The sequence below is a fragment of the Gavialis gangeticus genome, unplaced genomic scaffold (assembly GCF_001723915.1).
Source record: "Gavialis gangeticus isolate Ggan-Ray unplaced genomic scaffold, GavGan_comp1, whole genome shotgun sequence".
NCBI classification, from domain to species: domain Eukaryota; kingdom Metazoa; phylum Chordata; order Crocodylia; family Gavialidae; genus Gavialis; species Gavialis gangeticus.
The window spans coordinates 84,218,879-84,232,597 of NW_017729025.1; the positions used below are offsets into that span (position 1 = coordinate 84,218,879).

The 13,719-nt window shown below is 42.1% G+C and overlaps 1 protein-coding gene across 1 annotated transcript in view; it reads left to right on the forward strand.

The window, feature by feature from the left end:
* Positions 1 to 13,719, forward strand: part of LOC109299348 (cytosolic phospholipase A2 delta-like) — a 56,735-nt gene that overhangs the window by 8,457 nt on the left and 34,559 nt on the right. The window contains 8 exon segments of the mRNA XM_019519937.1: positions 1,807 to 1,879; positions 2,820 to 2,956; positions 3,771 to 3,899; positions 7,096 to 7,136; positions 8,393 to 8,435; positions 9,244 to 9,307; positions 11,196 to 11,323; positions 11,465 to 11,578. Of these exon segments, the coding sequence (XP_019375482.1) occupies positions 1,807 to 1,879; positions 2,820 to 2,956; positions 3,771 to 3,899; positions 7,096 to 7,136; positions 8,393 to 8,435; positions 9,244 to 9,307; positions 11,196 to 11,323; positions 11,465 to 11,578 (729 nt within the window).

Here is a 13,719-nt window from a genome sequence, read left to right on the forward strand (position 1 = left end):
GGGTGCCGGTCCGGTGTATCCTCTGCCCTCATCTTCCCCGTCCCCCGACGAGATGAGGTCTAACCAGTCACGTGCAGAATGGCTTTACCACCTCTTGTGTTTTATACTTGCGTGTGTTGATGCAGATCAAAATATCATTTTCTGGGGAGTTTTTTTGCAGTTGCATCACATTACTGACTCATGTTAGGTATGTGAGCCAAAAAGCCCCCAAGATACTTCTCAGCAATGCTGCCACCCAGCCCATTATCTCTCATTCTGTATTGGTGCTTTTGATTTATTCTTCCACAGGTGAAGCACATTGCATTTGTCTGTTTTGATCTTTAGCCCTGCTTTCCAATCTTTCAGGACCCTTCTGAATTCTGTTCCTATTGTCCAGTGTGTTTGAAGTTCTTTCCAGTTTCATGTCATTTGCAAAACTGCCCAGGAAGCATTGAATTCTGGCATGCAAATCGTTAACAAACACAGTAAATAACACTGGATGCAGGGCAGATCTCCCGTGAAGGCCCACTCAAAAACTCCTGGCTTTCTGACTGCCATTTATGATTATTTCTTCCTTGCATTTTTGAGCCAATTATCTATCCACCTTGTGATAATTTTATCTAGTCCACATCTCTCCAGTCTGCTTATGAGAAGGTCATGTGACAGTTTATCAAAAGCCTTACTAAATTTCAAGTCCATTACATTCCCTTAATTCACCCAGCTAGTTACTTTTTCAAAGGAGGTCACATTGATTTGGCATGACTGGTTCTTAACAAATCCATGCTGGCTGCTCATTATCAGCCTTTCCTCCTCCAAATACTTAGACATGCTTCCTTATGACTAGCTTAATCAGCAGCCAGTGTCGTGGGTGTGGTGAAGGGGTACTGGTGCGATGACTAACACTGCTAAAGGAAATTTGGAAACCACTAGTGTGTGTGGGAAAACCTTTTCTCATTTGGACAAATAAGAATGAAGGCAGGACGTCAGATTTTTTAGTTAATCACTTCTTACATGCTCAGTCTTGTCCAGCTCTGTCCTCTGTGTAGAAGAAATCAAACTTAGGGAGTGTCAGAATGGGTAACCTGTAGTTTATGTTGTTTAGAGTAAAGGAAAAAGCTAATTGGAAGACTCATCTTTCAACAAATCCAATTCTTTAATGACAGTCCTTTACTCCTTTTGTCCTGGCTTCTGATAGTGCCTGTCTTGAAATGTGTGATTAGTTCTGCTAAAGTCAAGGCAGTATTGTTCAGTGGCTAGAGCACTAGACTTTGATTCAGGAATTGTATTCCTGTCTTCAACACTGACCTGCAGAACACTTGATTGCTTTGTGCCTCAGTTTTCCCATCTATAAAGCACTTTGAGATATACTGATTAAAAGCTTCGTATAAGAGCAAGATAAATTTATTCACAGTATTTGTTAGGCATGTATGTAAGCTTAAGTTGCCTAGCTGTTGCAAAGTAGGCATGATATGTTCTTATGAAAGCCTGGTAGCACTTCACAATCCCTTTTGAACAGGTTGACTGTACAAAGTGAAAGCAGCAAAGAATCAGGAGCAGTATATCCAAACATACTGAATATTTTGGATATATAAGGATGGCAAGCCCCATTGTGCTGATATGTAGCATTTTCAATGTAAGCTAAAAGGGTTTTTACAGTCAGAAAATAATGGAATAAAGTCAGTGATTGATGCTTTTAATTTCTAGGCAACAGAAATGAGTAGATGACTTGATCTTTTAATGGAGACTAACAATGTAGCTTTCTCTCTAAGTAATGCTCACAAGTCTAAGGTGGTGGAATTCGGTCTTGTGTGCTTACTTCTCCCACAGAAGGAAACCTCTTCCTGGTATCTTCTTTCTGTAAGAATAATTCAGGCCGGACACATTCCCTGCAAAGACCTATGTGAGTATTCATATTCTTTTTCCCCTACAGTTTTCAGAGTATGAGCAACGATTATTATAGAAGCAGGAGTCCTTTTAAATCAGCAAGAATGTCTGAAATTCATTAAGTATTCTACTAACAGATAGAGGGACAGTGCTGGAACTCATTTCAAAGAATCAGGGGCTCCTAATCAGGATTTTCTGTTGGTTTTCCTTGGTTGAGATGGGAAGATTATTCTATAAATTTCTTTTTTGAAAAATAGTTTGCAACTTATTGCAAAATTCTTTTGCTACATTCCCTTGATTATTAAACAACTCTAGTTTGAGGCAGTTATTTGTAGTGTCTGGTGGAGAAGGGCAGTTATAGTTTGTTAATTTTCTCAGTTTATTACCTAAGGCTCCTCCCAGGTGATAATCACCAAGAAATCAAATAAAATGTTGGGATACTCTCATTACCTCAGTGCAGACATTAGGCAATAAGTGTTGCTTTGTCTTTGGATGCATCATAATATTTTGCATTATTTGAATGCATTTTAGCTATGTGGCTCTTCAAGAGGTCACTTTGGGTATCGTTGGCCTAAATGACTTCCCCAAGCCTCATAGCAAGTTATATGGAAGCCCTCCGAAAAGAAACAAATCTCTTGCTTCTTTCTTCTGTCCGCTCCCCTGGACCACCAACTATATATTTCTATCCCTTTAGTTCAAAGTGACTGGTAGTCACCACATGTACTCTTACACACTTCCAAACATTTAGGAGTTAGATCTTGAAAATGTGTCCATTGTCTGTCATGGAGTTCTTTTTAGAGGCTGAGCATATTCTGACTCTCTCTCTCTCTTGCTTTCAGAATTACTTTCTTACAGTGTCAGAAACACATTAGCTAACATTAGCATCAGACTAGTAAATTTCTAGTGTATTTTATGTCTCATGTGAATACAATATATTATTTCTTTTTTTGCTGTAGTGAGCCATTCTGATTGCTATGTTAGCCTGTGGTTGCCTACAGCCTCACATGAAAAGGTCAGGACCAAAACCATCTCAGACAACAGTAACCCTCTCTGGAATGAAAGCTTCCATTTTAGGATCCAGACTCAAGTCAAGGTAGGTCACTTATTAGGGGTGTGCGAAACGGGCCATATTCGAAGATTTGATACTGATTTAGAGAATCAACTGTTCGGCCGTAAACAGGGCTTTAAATATTTTTTCTACATACCTTGAGGTACCATTTCTACATACCTCGAGCTCGTGAATGCTGTGATGCTGGGGCACATGGAGCATCCCACAGGACTGCGGGGGGGCCCCACGTGCTTGGCAGCAAACCCAGAAGTGGGTTCGCTGCTGAATGCGCAGAGCTCACCTGGCTTGGTGATTGGCCGTAGGAGGGACCCTGGGTGCCCCCGAGACCCAGGAAGCACCAGTCACTGAGCTGGGGGGGCACAGGGGGAGCTCCCAAGTGGAGCCAGAAGTGGACCAGAAGTGCTTCTGCTCCACTTCCGGGTCTGTTGCCGAGAGCACTGAGGAACCCCCTGTGCTCCTGTGGGACACTCCATGCGCCCCAGCATATCAGCGTTGACAAGTCACCTGGTACTTTGAGGTATGTAGAAAAAACATTTAAAGCTGTGTCTATGTCTGAATTGCCAAATCTTTCTGAATCTCTCTGAATTGATTTGGAGGGTTCTGATTCAATTCAGAGAGATTAAAGGGTCTCCTGATTCAGTTTGGATTCAGAGATTTGGCCACTGAATTGGGCTGAATTTCTGCCGAATCGAATAAGGGACCAAAGCTTTGCACAGCCCTATCACTTATTCCTTCGTATTGATTGAACCCATCAGGGCCATTGTGAGCATTACCTACATTTCTTGGTTTCCCTAAAATATAATTTTGAATTCTTACCCATCTTCTCCCTTGGCTTCAGAACATTCTGGAGTTGGAGCTCTATGATGAAGATGTAGTTACTAAGGATGATCTCTTTACTGTAGCCTATGATGTAGCTAAAGTCAAACCTGGAGAAACAGTTCATGAGCAACTCACTTTCAATTCAGAGGTAAGGCCTAAAATGATAAGCAGAGCTGGGAAGGATGCTGCTGTCTTTTTCCTTTCAGGTGGTACCCTTTTTTACGTTTGAGTTCGTTTGACTTTGCATGTGGAGCTGACTCCAGCAAGATTTTTTCTGAGGAACATTTCCAAGGAACAGTGAAAGGCCTTCTTTTTTCCATCCTTGCTAGTTATTTTTAGTAGTTTTTGTAATGATCTATCATTTGCATGAGAGAGGAGATAATACAGCTCCAAGGTGATAGCTTTTCAGAATTGATTCATCTATAGCCTGTACTGTCTGCTGCTTTTTCTGTCCCGGGCTTATAATGACTTGATTCCCATTTAGTTAAAAGGAACCATTTCAAATCAGTTTCAATACAGGCAAAAACTAAAATCATGCCAAACAAAAGCAAGTAAGTATATTATGGTATTGTCTATAAATTAAAAAAAAAGAATAATAAATGGGATTCCTATAAATTTCTACTCTCTCTTCAAAAGAAATAAAAATGTTTATATAAGGCCTACCAAAAATGATCTTTCTGTTCATTATTCCTGGGAACAGAAATTATTGTGGTTTGGAAATGGAAAGGGGAAGGTGAATAAAACCTTTAATAATACATTTACTTGTATATATATGTGACTTGTGTAGCATTAACAGATCCTAATCAAATATCAAGATCCTATTGTGCCAGGCATCATGCATCCCTATAACACAAATATTTAATTTAATTACATGAGGGGAGAAGAAATACCAATACAAATGGCAGACAGGAAAGGAGTAAGGTAACAGTGAGATGGGTTACAATGAGGCTTAGCAGAATTTGATTATAATTTTTTGTTAATTTCAACAGCTAAAACCAATGTTTATTTTTAAGCATTTATTTAGATTTTTATTGATTTAAATTTTCAGGATTGTTTGCAATTAGGGTATGGGAGGCAGACAATTTAGAAATGACAGTATACTCAAAAGCTTTATAAAAGCACATGTCAGAATATCCATACATCAGTAAAGCATACCAGCTCTAAATCATTCTGTTCATGTGGTAGTATATTCATACCAGGCTGGAGTCTTTGCTCTCATGGAGTGGAGCACAGGGGCAGAAGCTCGGCTACGGTCCGCAGGCTGGGGTTGTTCACAGATTATAAAGCCGGAAGGGACCTTGGAAGATCATCAGGTCCAGCCCCCTGCACCAAGCAGGAAAGACAACTGGGGGCCATGTGGCCCCAGCAAGGTGACTGTCTAGTCTCCTCTTGAAGATTTCCAGGGTAGGCGATTGCACCACCTTCGGAGGGAGCTTATTCCACAGTCTGGACACCCTGATTGTGAAGAAGTTTTTCCTAATGTTGAGCCTGAATTGATCTTCCAGGAGTTTGTGGCCATCTTTTTTTTTTTTTTTTTTAATAACATAGGTTGCATAACCCACACAAACCATAGCTTGGAGAACAAGAACTGGTCCTGGAGTTTTGAAAACACAAATTCAAATCTTCTTTTCTGGATATATGTGAGCTATGACAATTTTCATTCAGACTCAAGCTTGCATAGTGAAATCTGGGAAATATTTCTCTACTTGGCATTTGTATTACATACACAAAAATACTGCAAATCAAAACTGCCAGGGATGTTAATATAGGCTGATACTGCAGGTAAAGTGAGTACAAGTACCAATTAACAGATTGAGTGGTGGGGTAGCAATGCCCCATTTACCGAAGGCATGAATTATGGCAATGATACCAGGGGGCTGATTTAAGGCTGTACCAAGGTGTGGTACAAAAGGCAGTACTCAAACAGTGAAATGTCCTAGTTTTCTAATGTTTGTGTTTTATTGCATGTATTTTCAAATTCTTGGATGCATTAATTTTCTCAAGTTCTGAAAAGGTGTAAGACACTGGCAGGTGTTTTAAAGTGAATAAAAATATGAATATGAAATGGCCTTCATTTTTAGCTTATCTGGTGCTAGTAGGTTTTGACTAGAGTTGGTGGCACTTGCTGCAGGGGGAGGCAAGTCAGGAGACTCCAGCCTGCCAAGTGCCACTGAATGCCTCGAGCCCTGCGCTGTGCTGGGGACAGCGATTTCCAAGCTCTAGGTGAGAAACAGCTCCCCACGGCCCCTTAGGGAGCAAGCCCTGCCTGGCAGGCACCAGTGGAGGGGCAGCCCAGCCATAGCCTCCTGCCCGTCTGGGTGGCACATGGGCAGTAGCTGGGCCCTGGGGACACCCCCATGTGCCCTGCCTTGAGCATGCAGGAGCTGGGTCAGTCTCGATGGGAGTTTGTCATCTGATACCCGTTTGGGACCTGGACAGAGCAAGCAGCCTGTGGCACTGGGCTCTTGGCTGCCAACAGCTCTGGCTCTTGGCGACGACCCTGCAGCGGTGTCATCCCTCCATGCTCTGTTGCCAGCAGCCAGCAGCCAACCAAACCCCTCCCAGCACAGCCCTCAGCTTCTGCAGCGGCTGCCTGAGCCAGTGCCAGAAGAACAGTGTGCAGGCAGCATAGCCCGGGCTTCCCCCACCCTACCTGCAGAGGTTGCCATGTGTGTGTTTGTGCACGGCGCCCCCAGCCTGGATTTTCTTACCCCCTCATCTCAGATTTTTTTTTTCTTACATCCCTTTTCTATACATTTTGTTTATTACTGATGGAAATATTTTTCTGTCGGTCTGTACATGTGAGGTGAAATTTTTAGCGAGAAAAACCAAATTGTGCCAAGCCTAGTTGTAAGGTTCTGTGCAGTGCTTAAAGCACATCAGCTGCCTACCCACTAGCTGGATTTACTTTCTTGGTAAGAGAATAAAAAATAATAGCTCCCACTCAAATGGTACACATCATATAATTAGAACCAGATCACCAAAGTTCATGTTTTCTGATCTTTTATGATTAAGCTCTTTTGTGTTTGGTTATTGTTAGTGCTGATATTGTTTTTGATGTCTTAGCTTCTACAATAGAATAATAACTGTTCTTATTTGGAGAGCACCTTGAGGGTGGTTTAGCTGCAAGTACAACTTAGAGCCTACATTTTGTTAGTGCGCTCTCACAAAAATTGTTTGTCCCACTTTATTAATTCTATACTAACATGTCACACTGTAATCAAAGAATACGGTCATACCCATCCCGTATGTTCTATCATACTGGCTACCAGGGATGCCTGAGAAAAGAGACTTTGATAAACCAGGGTTCTTCCTTGATCACTTGTTGTTGTCTTCTTCTCTGGGGAAAGGAGGTTTTGGAAGTGGAATTCATGATGGGAGGCATGTAAGTTATCTGCTCTGAAATTAGAGCATTATAAGTGACTATAATATAATAGTCATTATAGATCAAGGCTGGGGATTTTCACTAGGTTGTGCCAAGGCTTCTGCTATGACTAAAACCCAGAGGTTCCTGGATAGTAGGTCTTGCTTCTATGTTCAGGGTCAGACCAATTCCCATTCCATCTGGGGCCAGGAAGGATTTTTCACCCACTGTCGGATTGGTATGGACTGTGGGGGGTGTTGCCTTCCTCTGTAGTGGGGGCATGTGGCTCTCTTCCCTGGATCTCTCAAGCCTATTCTAACAACCTTTGCAGAAACAGGATATTGGCCTTACCTGTGGCAAGTCAGGGTGCTATGCTTTGTGGCCGTGTGGCAGGGTTGCCTGTTTAGTTTTAGTAATAGATTAGATAAGGATGTGCTTGGGATGATTTGGATACTAATCATTCTGTCTCAGGCAGGAGTTGGACTGGATTATGTCTCTGAGCTTTTGTGTTTTGATTAGAACTGGTTGGGATTTTTTCTTTGATTTTTCTTCTTCTTTGAAAAACTGGAAAAACAGAAACTGTTTGAATGACATTTTTTTCAGAACAGTTTTTCAGGTCCAGAATGGAAGGAGGTGAGAGGATGGGCACAGAGACCTCATGGAATAACTAGTAGCCCAGCAGCAGGGCACTCACCGGTGATGCTGGGGGTAAAGGTGTAACAGCTGCAATGGCAGCTTGTGTTCTTGTGCTGTGCCTAAGTGGGTGTCCAGCTGGTGCCATGATGATCCACCTCTCATTATGGTACTGGTGGAGGAACACACAGGCTCAATTCTCTGCTCTGCCTGATTTAGAGGAGGGACCAGGAAGCTGGATCTCCCAGGTCTCTGGTGAGGGCTCAAGCCACCAGGATATAGCTATTTTGGAGGTGTCTGTCTTGGATTTTTTCTGTGATAAGTTTTGAGGTGTCTGAGTTGCTCTACATGAGAATAAAAACAAATGGCAAAACCTGGACATTTGTATGAGAGGGTTTCTTTGATTTTTGACCAGTTCTAATTCTGAAATCTCCATTTTGCCCCACTCCCTTAAAAACAAAAAACCCACCAACAAGGGCTTAATGTTGTAATCCGTGGAAGCTTTGAATTTACCTCCCAGGCAGATAAAGCAACAACATGTTGCACAGGCTTAGAAGAGCTGGCTTTTCAACACGCCTAAAACTAAGACATTTAATACATGTACCTCATTGCTAAAAGCTTTTTTCTGAATGCCTTTTTTCCAGCCCCAGTCCTCCTGAGAAACTCATTACTAATGGCGTCCTGGGGGTAAGATTTCTGAATCGTGGTGTTATGCCATCTCTTATGACTTTGCTGGAACTCTTACAGTGTTTTCTAATTTCCTTTAGCCCTAGCTCCTGAAGTCTTGTGATTTTTATGTAAATCTGTTTTAAAAGAAATGTTTCTTACCGTTATGTTTGTGGAGAAAAGCTGGGAGGGAGGTGTAGAGGAGGACGAAGGAAGCCCACAAACTGAAACAAATGAAAGGCAGCTGAAAATACTTGATTTTGGGGGGTCTGATTCATGAATTTGAACTTTTGAATTCAGCAGCATTGGTATCAGGAAAAATCATGCATACAGTTAAACTGAGTTAACTATTCTTGATATCCAATTTTACAAAACACACTAACTAGAAGGCATGCTTTTGCCCTCCCTGCCCACAACTAGGTGTTGCAGTGTTGATCAAATTGCATTTTTATATTAAACATGCATAAATGTATATTTTTATAGAGGAAAAACTTGCTTAACTGTTTAAATAAGCCCATTTCACTTGAAAATAGACCCATTTTTGCTTTTAATCTTTATTTTTACTGGGAAAAGTCTCTTTTTAAATAATAAATTGATAAATTTGTATGCCATGTGAAAATCAGATGGGTATTCAAGTTTGCATTCTATGTGACTTTAATTTTGAATGGTTTTGCAAGAAATTTCTTAATTTGGATTAGTGGGGGAGTATTGAGGCACATTAGAATTCTATTACAAGTTGCATAAGAGCAAAGCATGACCAAACATCTACTCTCTGTGAACAAAATGCTTCTCAGTAGCTGGTTTTATCCTTATGGGTTGTCTGTCACAGGCCCGGGAAATGTCATGTTTGGAGGTTCAGATGACCAAAGGGGAAAATGAGGCACATTTAAAAAGTGAGTTTACCATGAAGTAAATCCTGCCTACTTGGCAGCCCACATTTGCTAAATAAGAAACATTAAATTTTTGAATTACTTCCAAATATCCATAATGGCAAAAGAAAAACAATTGTTGAGAAAAGCTTGATCCTTGGTACAACTGTCTTCCATGTGGATCTGAGTAAATGGTGAAGGGAAACCCTTTCAAACTTCCCCAAATATTTATTTACCAGCATTCACATTTTTAAACAAGTTTGCTTAGACCATTTTCACATCCTCTTTTATGCTAACTTTCCAGATGTGTTCTAGCAAATGACCTTATTGGTAAGAATATTGACAAATATTGGAAAATATTTCTTGAAAACAAATTTACATTTAGCAACTAGAAATATTCAGAAATTTAATTCTAAAATTATTATTAATAATTTGAATTTCAATAGAGGCCACAAGTGAGAGAAGGCTGTATTGTACTAGATGATCCAGATGCATGGCTGGAAACCATACACATCCAGGAGAGCTTAAAGCCTAAATGGATGAGATGGTTAAAGGCTAAAGGGTAAATGGAGGCAAAAAAGAAACAGAGCAACTTTCCCATACAACAGATCAGTGGCAGAATAAGGTTTGGAACCCAGGTCTCCTGACAAATACTGAGTCCTTGTAGAATTCTAGTACAATTCAAAAGTTTGTAGAAGTCTAGTAGACTTCAGCTATGATCATGCAAACACTGATCAGAGGTATATCACACAATTTACGAAAGCAGTCTGAATTTCATACATTGGATATCCCCAAGGAAATGCTCATAGACAAGCTTCAGACCAAAAAGTTCACTGAAATTATTCCTTGGTTACTTTCAAATCACTACTAATATTGTGAATTCCTTATACCAGGGGTTTTAAACTGGGGTTATGTGTACACCTGGGGTACTTCTGATGGCCTCAGGGGGTATTTGGCAGTGGCTGCTGCCGGTGGGGGCCACTGGTGCTTCCACCGCCGCTGTGCTGCCAGTTGTGCCACCCACCTCCAGTCGCTGATCGGCTGCTGGGGAACTCCTCCCCCACCCGCTCGTCTAGCCACCAGGGGACTCCTGCCTTTTTGACCAGCTGCCGGGGGTACAATGACCCCAAAAGGTTGAAAACCCCTCCCTTACACCTATGTATTAATAAGCTAAGAGGTACAATTCATTAAAATGTTATTACCTATGAATTACTTGCACAGCCCTACTTTCAGTATCAATGATTAATTCTGTTCATGTTTCTGAATGACCAACAGTTCTCCACATTTGGAAGTGCCTAAGTCTCTAGTGCCAAAGTCAATACACCTTGAAATTTACTTTTCTTGAATAAGGGCATCATATGGGAGAAATGGGAAGAGGTTCTACTCAATGGGATGTCTGGTAGGACTCACCTCTGCTCCGGAATAAGATTAAAAAACAGTTCATACCATATTATGTGCACACTAGGAGGTAATGGTGGAAGAGTGGGGATAACTGAATGTTGGAGGAAGTCAGCTCTACGATTCATTGTTATTAATAACAATGAACAATAATAATGAATCTTAGGGCTGACTTCCTTATTACTTATTACTTCCTTAATAACTTATTATCAGAGAAAGAGAAAGCACCTGGATAGAAAAATTTGCTCCTCTGTAATCAAATTGCCTGTCTTGTAAAAAATTCTGGAGACACAGATAGAACTTAGAAGGGATGAGGTTATTTGAGAAATGGGCCTCCCATTTTATAATGGTTTGGCTCTGGCATGGATGAATGGACTATAGGGCTGCTTGCTTAGGATTTGTAAGGTGTGCAGGGGAGAGAATACACAGCTAGCTGGGAGGTGTTCCAAAGGGGTGCACTGTCATGTTCTTACATTGATAACCCTATGCACACTAACTGGCCTGATTTATCTAGGAGGTGAAAGTGTTATGCTTATGGTGAAGGAATCCTATGAAGAAATGCAAAGAATCACTGAGGACTCAGACATCCTGTGCTTGCATTGCATAAAAGGTTGGGAGCCAACATTAAAAGCCACACTAGAGGTAACATCCTCTATCCATTATCAACTTGTCAGCTTGTACAATGTTTGCATACCGTGCACCAGGTTAATTTACTTTTTTCAGTTTACTGTGTTTTTAAAATGTTTCCCACCACAGTCAAAATACTTGGGATTTTCTTTTCAGAGTGGTGCAGCTGAAACAAAAATGCAAAGAGATGCTTCCAGTGGCTCCCTGGAAGTACCACTTAATTCATTCTCTGTCGGACAGAAAACGAAAGTAGCACTGCCTTTGGAAAAGGTAAGTGGAGAGGTGGGACTGGGGGGGGGCATGGTGCAGTGGTGCAGTCGCACACCCCTTTTCTCCTGCTCCACCCAAAGTTTGAAACCAACTGCCTGGAAGTGGCAGCAGCATTTCTATTCAGGCAGCAGTGAATGAGTCAATTGACTTCAAGGCTCACTACAATTTGATTCCTTTTAAACTCTTCCTTGGACAAGCATTAATTACCCTCCCTCTTTTTTTAATGGTTTTTAATATTTTTACTAATCAAGCTATCTTTTCTTCTGCAATTCTGCAGTCTGGTAATGTAGCTCCTATTTCACTGGCCTGAACACTGTTTTTAACTCTACCTGGCAGCATTAACTTGGGTGTGGATATTTTAATTTAGGTGAACACTAACTCAGGTGTGGAAATAACTTTAACTGAAGCACTGGATGCACTGTCAAGAAGCTCAAGAAGGCTTGATTTTATTTTATGAATCTGAAAGAGATGTATGTTTAATTCTAATGGCTACAGGACTAATGAAGCAACGTCTTTAGAGCCTAGTTTGTTGTGTTTTTATATATCATATATGATATAGCAAATCAATACACATTCCAATATTTTTTTTGCTTTAATCTTAAACTGAATAATAAGCCCTAGGTCCCTAGCTTATTTGTAAAGCTTCTAGTTTCTTTTTAAATGGAGAAAAATATGTTATAGATGATGATGTGTTATAGATGATGATGTATTATAGATGATGATGTACCTTTCCATTTGTACTTCTTTTTTCAAAATTGTAGATCCATCCATGGATAAGTGCTTTTCCTTCTTTTATTGAATCAGATACATATAATGGTACCTAGTTTTAATAATCAAGTTCTTATTTCATTTGTTCTGAATCAATAAGATGCATGGTTTTTCAGTCTTTACATCAGGGGCAGGCAAAATATGGCCCACCAGGCATTTTTATTTGGCCTATGGTGCCCACCAACTAACTGTACCCCTCTCAGCTCTTCCACCCATTAGGATGGGAGTGAGGCACCCACGTATACCCCCCCGCAACATACCCTATTGCGCCTTGTTTCCACCTCGTGGGCGGAAGGGCCCAGCTCAGCCAGCACACAGCTTCCAGGTGGGGGTTTGCTGCCATTGCCAGGGGACCTGTTCAGCTTCCTCAGCATCCCACTCATTCCGGGCAGCAGATAGGGAAGTGGTGGGGGTGGTGGGGAGCTGCAGCTGGGTGGGAACATGGAGCCCTCGCCCAGGGGGGTGGTGGCAGTGCGGAGCTTGGGTGGGCAGGGTGTGGCTGCAAGGGAGGGTGGGGGTGTGGGGACCCCCTACACTCCCCACATTGTGCACAGCCCCAGCAGGCAGCAGTGGCAGCAAGTGGGAGTGCTCAGGGTGCGTGTGCCCACCATAGGCGCTGCTGCCTGGTGGCACGCAGCTCTGGCCAGCACTGCAGATCACAGTGAGGGGCACAGCCAGGCTGGGCTGCCTTATCATCGACACTCCCTGCCACGCATGTGCAGCCCCTGAACTTGCGTGCCACTGGAGGGAAGCTCCATTTGCTGGAGCTGGAAGCCTTCATCACTCCCTGCCGCACAGATCCTGGGACTTGTCCAGGCACGACCACCCTGAGCGTTCCTGCCTGCTGCTGCTGTGCCATGCGGGGGAGTGTGAAGGGGGTCTCCACACCCTTCCACCCTCCCTCAGCCCACAAATGCCACACACCCACACCCTGCTCCCACAATCCCACACATATATACACAGCCACACCCCCCACACCCTATCACACACCCACACCCCAGCATACACACACACATCCCCAACCACACCCTGCCACACAATATTCAAGACTTAGAATTTATTTTTGAGTTGTTAAGCAATCACTTCTATATACAGTATGTAAACACAAATCATGACAAAAATATTTTTTGTAATAAAATTCAAATATGTTATAGTAGATGTTTGACTTTTAGTGTATGATTTGCTTTTTTTCTGGTTCCAAGATGGCACCCCTCCCCCTCCTAAAAGGAATATTTCTGGTGGGGGAGTAGGGGGAGAGGGACAAAGGGAGTAATTTCTGGTAGCAAAGGTCAGGGGTTAGGGGCGGGACTTCCAGTCTTAAGATGGTGAACAGAGGGCACCCCTGACTTGCTGCCTCCTGCCCCATCTGAACT